This window comes from Pogona vitticeps, chromosome 4 (genome assembly GCF_051106095.1).
Source record: "Pogona vitticeps strain Pit_001003342236 chromosome 4, PviZW2.1, whole genome shotgun sequence".
Taxonomy (NCBI): Eukaryota; Metazoa; Chordata; class Lepidosauria; order Squamata; family Agamidae; genus Pogona; species Pogona vitticeps.
The window spans coordinates 140,531,671-140,540,489 of NC_135786.1; the positions used below are offsets into that span (position 1 = coordinate 140,531,671).

Consider the following 8,819-nt stretch of genomic DNA (forward strand, 5'->3'; position numbering starts at 1 on the left):
TCTGTAACATGTGATTTCTCTTTTTCAGACTCTTTTGGATAACATGCAATCCATAAATGTTTTAAAGGAGACTATCTGAAGTGCACTAGTAGGAGGGAGGTAAAAAAAAGAGAGACACATCTTGGTTTCAAATGTCAAACCATAACATATCTATTCATCCAGTCAATTATATCCATTCTTGCTTCCTCCATGTAAGGCACATCCTCTGGCTTCATGTCCTCAGGCTTACACTGGGCAAAGCCATGAACTTGTCCGGGATAGACTTTAACTTTATAGCTCACTCTACAGTACTCTTTCAGTTTTTGCTCCAGTAAAGTAACCTGTAAGATACAAAAAACTCCATCATAGACATATCTATCCAGGAAGTTAAAAATTAAGTTTCCTAATTATTTGCCTACTGTTAACTTAGATTCCTTGATAATTTTGTTTGAAAGTAATTAAAAATCGAACTACAGGTTTGCTTTTGTGTGTTTTGTTTTGTTTTTCAGCTTGACAGCACACTTTTAGTCATGTTACCTCTGCCCTTTTTGTTCAACATCTATACAGTTAATTCTCCAGCTTTCTGTGCCAAAGCCCTTTCTTAGTGGAAAGAAATCCAAACTCATTCATACAAGGAGTGCCTCTGAATGTTCACAGAGCATATTATTTGTCTTTTACTCCTGAGAAGTTGCAACCTGAACTGAAGATGCAGAATTAAGAGAGGATTGGCTGTTTCCAGGCCAAAGCACTATTCAGCTCTAAATCCTGTATCTCTCCCAATAATATTCTGAGAAAATAATCAAAATTGTACTCAGAAAGACCAATTATTATTATTATTATTATCAATTATTAAATGTGTTATCTGGCACCTTCTGCCTCTCCTTTCTCTAAGTTAACGAGAACCATAATCTTGGTGTTTTTAGCAAATGCAGCCAGCCAGTCAACAACCACACATTTGTAGACACTGATTGAAGAATCTTTTGTCTTCACTATTATCTTCAGATTCTTGCCAATAAGCACAGGAATTCCCTTTTACCATTCCTCTCTTTATCAGTCTCATTCTTCCAACCACAATCAACTACTGGCTATTACCTGCCTAATGGTCCCAGACACCCCATTACAGTAGGAACAGGGATTACAAAAGCAACACAGCAACCAAACAAACATGAGAAAGAGATTAGCATGATTCTTTTGCTCCATTTCCCCTCTGATGTGTATGACTGGTGTATCTGGAATCAATGAAATTAACATGTGAAAACTTTGGCTTACCTGATCAAGAGAGATGGTGTGGTCTTTTCCACCAAAAACGAAAAATGTAGGATTCAGCAAATCATACCTTTCTTCAGAGTTCCTGATTATTCCTAAATATATATATATATAACAAAGTAAATTATATATAAACAAAATATACATAAAGTAAATCTCAGATTCAGAGAACAAAACCTTCTCTTTATTGGTCTCTCCCATTTGTCATATGCTTTCAATATATAAGGATGCCAGGTTTAACGGCACCACCACAACAAACAATAACAACACAGTGAACTAATGCAGCATCCAGGGTGCAATGTACAGTTCAAGGGTTTGGGCAACATCCTATTACCAATCCAAGAGCAAGGGCTGAGATCCTACACTACCACTAGGACATTGATGCCTAGGAATATTGCTGTATAGAGCTACTTAGACACAGAACAGTTTCAGATAGTATCTGATGCAAATCCTCAGTATTCCAGATGATTCTGCCAAATAATTGGGGTGATGAAAAGGTGTTTGGCCAGGAAAAAAGAAAGCAAGCTGATTTTTATAGCCGAGTGACCGGAACCAATTTTGGCCAGGAGGCAGCATCTTCTGCTACTTTGAGACTGCCTGAGAAAGAACACTGATTTTTCAACCCTTTTGGTCATGTTTGCATATTTTGGATGACTAGCTCTGAGTGGTTATAGCACAGATTAGTAAGGCAGAAACCTTCCTCTGTGAGTCTATATCAGGTCTAAGGAAGGCCTCTGGTAGTTCCCCTGATTACAGCTGCTATGGAAGCTGTTTTAAAATGTCAGGAGGAAAATATTTGTTTCTGTTGTTATGACTATTGTGATGAAGCTTCGGTCTGTAACCAGAGATCAGCAGTGGCACAGTTTCAGATAGAGGGAACTTCAACAACAAACCCCATTGTACACCCACTAGTGCACTGCTCTACATTGCTGCTTCAATTCCACCAGCAGCTGGATAGCTCAGTGGTTTAGGTCTCTAGCTGTGGAACCAGAGATTGCGAGTTTGATTCCCCACTGTGCCTGCATCACAGGGGATGAACTTGATGATCCATAGGATCCCCTTCAGTTCTGCAGTTCTAAGATACGATTATTAAAATGGCAGCATTGTTGTTGCCCAGGCTTAAGGGGAGGGAATCTTCTGTTGCCATCTTCATTATGCTCCATGAGCATAATGGTGTTTTGTTTTTCCTCTCTGTTCTTCCCGACAACATAACTGAAATTGTAAAAAGTCTCCTGACTGGTACATTTGCCTCTTTGGTTCTTATCCTTTCTTTCTGCCTCTTCTTTCTTCTCGCTGTTATGGAGCTTTGTGGTGCAGGGGGATATATGAACCATTTCATTCACCAAAGAGCCACTGCAATGGTTAGGATGACCAGATGAAAAAGAGGACTGAGTGCCTGTACCTTCAGTAGTTGCTTTGAAGTGGACATTTCAGCAAGTGCTGCTGGCTTATAAATCTTGTTCTTTTTTTTCACATGGTCCCCTTAACTTTGGTAACAACAGCAAGAGAACAACATAATCCTTTGGGCCACCCAGTATATCCCCCACCCCCCAAAATTTCTTCTATAGAAATTAAATCATCTAGAAGCGGCAGCACAAAGGACGACAGAATGTTGTATACTCTCCCACATTTTTTCCTTGTTTTAAAATATTGGCTGGGGTGGGATTTACAGAAGTCTGATCTGACGTGGGGAAATACTAAGAGCTTAATTGGCTGGGGAAGATTTTGTAATTTGAATGATAATTTTGTATAATGGCCCTTTCCATTTCATTCCTAGTCAGAGCATCCCCATTAAGTGTGGCAGAATGCCACAGTAGTAAAGGCTTCTATAGCTCTTTATCCCAAATACTGTACCTGGGACAACACCTTCCTGCTTGTGAGCAAAGATGAAGGCAGTTCAGGAAGTGAGGAAGCAGTCATGGGCCATGGACATTAGAAGTTGTCAATCACCTTTCCAGTTAGCACAGATACAAAACAGCTCCACAAGAGATCTATGGGATCTGTTTGTGCAAGGATTCAGTTGCGGAGGAGCAACTTTGAAAAATTCACTTTGGACCCTTATCTTGGTAAGCACGACTTTCATTCAGACATAGGACTGATTAGATTTTGACCAAAGAGGCAGAACATTTGCCTTGTCTGGAGGAGCCCCAAGACATATAGCTAGTACTGCAATTATGTTGAACATGCTACCAGCAGGAGATAAAAGATGTTAAAAGGTAAATATCATGTAGATGGTTGGAAAAATACTGATAACATCAGTGCAAGATGAGATGCAATTTGGGGAATAAATTTTGCATTTGGAAGACAATTTTTTTTATTTCAAATGAGAGAGGAAATGGCCAGGTTCTCCTCTGCTTCTGTCATGTCAATTTTGCTGTCAGGAAGTTTAGAAAAGTTCAGTAGCGGGTGGAAAAGTGTATTCTATTGCTTTCGTTACTTCAACCATGCACTGCATTCTAGTGCGTGCTTACTGAGATGTAAACCCCCAATTTTCAGTGAGCCTTTCTTCCAAACAAGTGGCATAGGATTGCTATCTAACCTCCTTGTTTGTTCAACGGCACACGGATGATTGAAGCAAGCAATCATATTGATACATCCAGATCATCTTTAGGAGTTAGGTGTTTAAATATTCAAAGGCGCTTGTTTGTTTTAAGAAGTATTTTTCACTACCGTAGGCAGATACCCCAGCTTTCAATTCAGGATTCTTCAGCATCAAATGATGTACTGCCATTCCACCCCAGGAAAACCCAACGATACCAATCTTCGCTGCATGTTGCTGCTCCTTTAGATACTTCATAACTATAGCAGTTGTCCTAAGAAGCAGAAACAAAAGAGAGCTAGGGTATCTAAAAAGATTTAACAGTAGTAGAAAAATTTGTTCCCACACTTTCTCTGCAATTTCCATTAATTTAAAATGCACACCCTTTTTACAAAACACGGTCTATTTTAGATAACTGCTACATGTCTTAAATGTGGATCACTTTAGATGAAAGGTGGCATGGGGCCAGTTTTCTGCCTCCAGGACACCCTGGGGACACACTCACCTCCCAAAAGGAGGGGTGGGGAATAAAGTAAACCAGAAGTAACCAAAGCCAATGGCGCACTTTGTAAAAATGCTATTTTTAGTTTTTAAAAGAGGGGTGCTGCACCTTGTTTTAAAAGAAAGGAAATAGTAGCTGCTGTTGGATGCCTTTAGGAACAGCAGTTTGTTTTAACTGAAATCTTTTTCATCTGGAGGGAGGAGACCAGCAGCTACAAAAACATCTGCACTACAAGTGGCCAATGTCCCTCATGAAGCCCATGTCTGATTTATGTTAGGTGTCTGAATTCAGGTCTTTGGAAACTAGTATGAAATAACACCATCAATTGTGAATAGGACATGCTCTTTTAAATGCCCAGGTCTCGCAATGATAAACATAAAGGTAAAGGTTCCCATTGACATTTTTAGTTCAGTCGTGTCCGACTCTAGGGGGTGGTGCTCATCCTGTTTTTCAAGCCATAGAGTCAGCGCTTGTCCAAAGACAGTTTCCGTTGTCACGTGGCCAGCATGACTAGGTGGCACCGTTTTACCTTCCCACCGAGGTGGTACCTATTTATCTACTCGCATTTGCATGTTTTCAAACTGCTAGGTTGGCGAGGAGCTGGGACAAGCGATGGGAGCTCACTCCGTCGCGTGGATTCAATCTTGCGACTGCTGGTCTTCTGACCCTGCAGCATAGGCTTCTGCGGTTTAGCCCGCAGCGCCACCAGGTCCCACTATGATAAACATAAGACATGGCAAATAGGAAAGGCCCAGGCCCCATTTCTGAGTTTACACAAACATAGAAATGGTGGTGGTGAGGAACAGTTCTGATGCTATACCTCCATCCTGTACTTTTCCTGGAACTAATAAACATTGAGGAATGCTGGATATGAATGCTATAATCTGGCACATCTTGAGGGCACCAAGTTAGGAAAGGCTGTGCTGCATGAACTCATCCAGACCCTCACCACCCCTGGATTAATTCCAAGAAGTGTCTCTTTTTAGTATTGCTTCTTTAACTCCATGCATTCTTTAATAGGCCCCTCTTTGTTACTTACACTTTTGCAATACATATTAGCCTTACCTATCCACTTTCATAGGGTCTCGGTCCTTCAACCAGTCTCCAAAATCCTGCCAGTGGTCAGTAGTTTTCCAAGGCGCTTTTCCCAGAAAATAGTCTGGGCAGATGGTTCTGTATGAAAAAGCATCTGTGTGACTTAATTTTCTTCATAAAGAGGTAAAAAAAATGATAAGTAATTATAATATTAATGGTGACCGATGTATTAGCCACCGTCCATGCGGTGGTTAGAAAGGCTGGTGGAGGCCACCCTATTTCATCCAGCTAACAATCAAGTACAGGAGTATAGAAGTTTACTGATAAGAGACTATTCTTCATTTCAGCCCAAGTTTGAATGTTACAAAGTTGTACTATGGTGTCATTGCAAGGAAGAAGAAAAGGAATAAAACCAGAATAACTTATGCCACCCCTGCTTACTATTGACCTGGGCTTCTCTTTCACTGGTCACTCTACCCCACCAGTCCATGACCACCAACTGCCGCTGAATATCACTCTTGGAAGTTCACAGAGAATATTCTTCTCATTTTTCAGATTTCCAAGCATACTTAAATCCAGTCCTTAATAAAAAGGCTTATTATATATATATATCTCCTTTTCAGTATCCTTTTCAACATCTGAAATCTTGTTGGCTGAGCTGTGGTGAGCCATGAGGATTATGTCATCAGCTGCAGCCGTATCCTGACTGATTCAGGACAATAAAAAACCTTCTCGAGCCCTGCCTCCAAGTTTTGGTGAGCCCTAGGGATCCCCTTCATACTAGGGTAGGCTTTGGGTGCCATGGAATAGAGGGATGGGGTTTTTTAAATTCAGAAAAATCACTACTGCCAGGACTGGGATCAATGGAGGCAATTTTCCAGCTTTAAAAAATTCCCTTTGCTGTTCCATAGCAACCTAAAGTTGTTCCAGGACAAAGGGATCCCTAAAACCTGAGGGGAGGGGGAACAGCCAAGTACAATCACAGCTGATGACATAAATCTCATTGCGCAACATAAAGTTGTGCAACAGGATTTCAGCCAAGATCTATATTGTGCAGAGCTCCAGCTGTGGAAATTTGCTCTGGCAGCCTGTGGAGGTGCTGATTGTGCGTAACCAGGCATGTGACCACCATCTTCCTTTATCCCATGGCATATGAAGTGGGAACTCCTCATGCAAGCAAAACAAAACAAACAGAAAAACCTAAACAGGATACAGGCCAATTTTCCTGTGCAAAATTCAACACAAGCTAGGCAAAAATTCTGGTCTTGCAATTATTGAAAAGAGACAGAGGAGAGTGCAAAAAGACAGTTCAATGTTTTGTCTGGTGCTTTCAGTATAGGCGTTTCAGAGAAATCCTACAAGCTTGTGATTTTAGTGTTGCATTTTTTAAATGGACTGAAGTTGGGTGAGTTCAAATAATTTGTTCATACAATTATCTTTTATGTCAACTGTATACTTGTATCATCTAATGTACTACAGTTTCGTTCATTTTGTGTACACTGCTTTGTGAGGACATAACCCTAAAAAGTAGGTTTATGAATACTTGGACTAATAATGACAGTGATAAAGATAATGATAATGACAGTAATGCTCACATGTATCCGTTAGCTGCAAGTATATCAGTAATATATCTGATATCTGGAAACTGCCATCCATATATGTCATGAACAAGAATCACAGCTTTGTTCGTGTTGTAATCAGGTTGGCAAATATATGCTTTGATGTGTTCAACCTGTATTTCAGTGCCACTGCCCACATAATTGCTTCTTCTTCCAACATCATATTGGAAAGGCAAATCGTTGCTAGTCATTTAAAAAAAAAACACCTGAAACAGAAACAAAAAGTCATTAATAATAGCCGAATTGTCACAAACCTTATACAAGATCATGTAAAAACAAACACCAAGGGGCAGAGAGAGAAAATTAAAATATCCATTCAGTGGCAGTGATCAGACTTGCCCAGTTTTATTGTTTTCAAGGCACTAAAAAGGTCATGCTCTTCTCTCTCTTCCTTTCAATATTTATTGGAAACAGCTACACATATTAAAGAAAAAGGAGTTCTCTAAGATCTAGAATCTTGATAAGTGTAGTTATTTTAGGATGTGAGCATCTTGCTTTGTAAATGTCAGGCTAGAATGAAATGTTAAGTCAACCTTTACACCTAAAATGTAAGAAACCAAAAAAAAACATACAAAAAGACAGCAAAACTAAATGCTATGTATAAACATTAGTCCAGCCTTCAATATTCATTCAGTCATATATTTGCTCTAATCATCTGCTATTCCTTTGGGCTTTTTTCCTATTTGTAAGAATAGAGCCTAATGCAACCTAAAGATATGGTTACAAAAGATAAAATTAAACATTGTAGAATACTATGCAAGTTAATCCATTTGCCCATCCTCCCTGGCAATTAGACATTAAGCCAGTGTATATCTTCCAATGACCAATCACAAAGCAAAGCTGGAATGTAATACTGTATATGGTACGACAAACACAGGTCATTGGTTTTAAAGCCAGGGTATGCATGCTGTATAAGGGAGTCTGCCTCTCTAAGAGCTGCTGGATTCAATGAGGCTGGCTTTGTATGTCCTCCCGCTTAATGAATCTGCCTAATTGAGCTCAGATTAGGACAGAATCTCAGCCAAGAAGCAATGAAGGCCAAAAACAGGCAACCATGTATAAGAGAATTGATAGTAACTCAGTAAATGCAGAATTGCTGTTAATGTACCAGTGTTAGCTACAACTGAACAAGTTTGGAGAGGTTTAGAAATGTTACAAAAGCTTGCTAACTGTGATTTCCAGAGGTGATGGTGGAATAAGTGTACACACCACAAACAATAGAGCGTCTCTCGTATTTTCTGAAAGGTTTTGAAAAACTATTGTCAGTCCCCTGAAGACCTTCTTGTTGTTTCGTGTTCCACATAGTGCTATTTTGAAACATTGAGAAAAAGGAGCAAGTTCAGAATGGAAAATAGAATAAAGTTCAAAGCACAGAAACAAGGAGACTTGTAAAGAACTCCCCAGATTACATGTTGAGCCAGGAGCTGGGGCAGTGTTGAGTTAAACAACAGGTGTACACCAGTGAAAGGCACACAGAGAGAAACGGGCATTGGAATGGACCTACTCCCTCCTACACATAATCTAAATGACTGGTTCCCAACCTTGGCTCCCCAGATGTTCTTGGACTAAAACTCCCAGAAGTGTTCACCACTAGCTGTGCTGGCCAGGATTTCTGGGAGTTGTAGTCCAGGAACACCTGGAGACCCAAGGTTGGGAAGCACTGATCTAAATATTTAGCATGCAGCTATAAAAGAAAATTGTTCAGAAAGTCACAGGTGAGCAAGGGATGATCATGATTATGAGCCTACCTCCCTGCCATATAACGTGCTTCACACATTGATGATATTGTGTGAGTTATTAAAACAAGGAGTACTAGTTTGGCAGAAATAATAATCGTGATAGTTGTTAATTATGAGTCATCAAGTTGATTCTGCTTATG

At 40.0% G+C, this 8,819-nt stretch overlaps 1 protein-coding gene across 1 annotated transcript; it reads right to left on the bottom strand.

Annotated features, from left to right (window-relative positions):
• On the bottom strand, positions 1-7,256 carry LOC110080880 (carboxymethylenebutenolidase homolog). Its single transcript, XM_020797143.3, has 5 exons — positions 6,917-7,256; positions 5,352-5,459; positions 3,916-4,058; positions 1,249-1,340; positions 1-320 (listed from the first exon to the last, which is right to left on the bottom strand). The coding sequence occupies exons 1-5, from the start codon at positions 7,129-7,131 to the stop codon at positions 135-137; spliced, it is 744 nt and encodes a 247-aa protein (XP_020652802.3). The 5' UTR covers positions 7,132-7,256; the 3' UTR covers positions 1-134.
• Between the last annotated feature and the right edge of the window lie 1,563 nt (positions 7,257-8,819).

Excerpts from the sequence above, each read along its gene's own strand:
- LOC110080880 (XM_020797143.3), bottom strand. The coding sequence starts at position 7,131 with ATGACTAGCAACGATTTGCCTTTCCAATATGATGTTGGAAGAAGAAGC. Across the intron at positions 4,059-5,351 it reads GACCCTATGAAAGTGGATAG|GACAACTGCTATAGTTATGA; the intron begins GTAAGGCTAATA and ends TCTGCTTCTTAG. Across the intron at positions 1,341-3,915 it reads AGCTGGGGTATCTGCCTACG|GAATAATCAGGAACTCTGAA; the intron begins GTAGTGAAAAAT and ends ATATATATTTAG.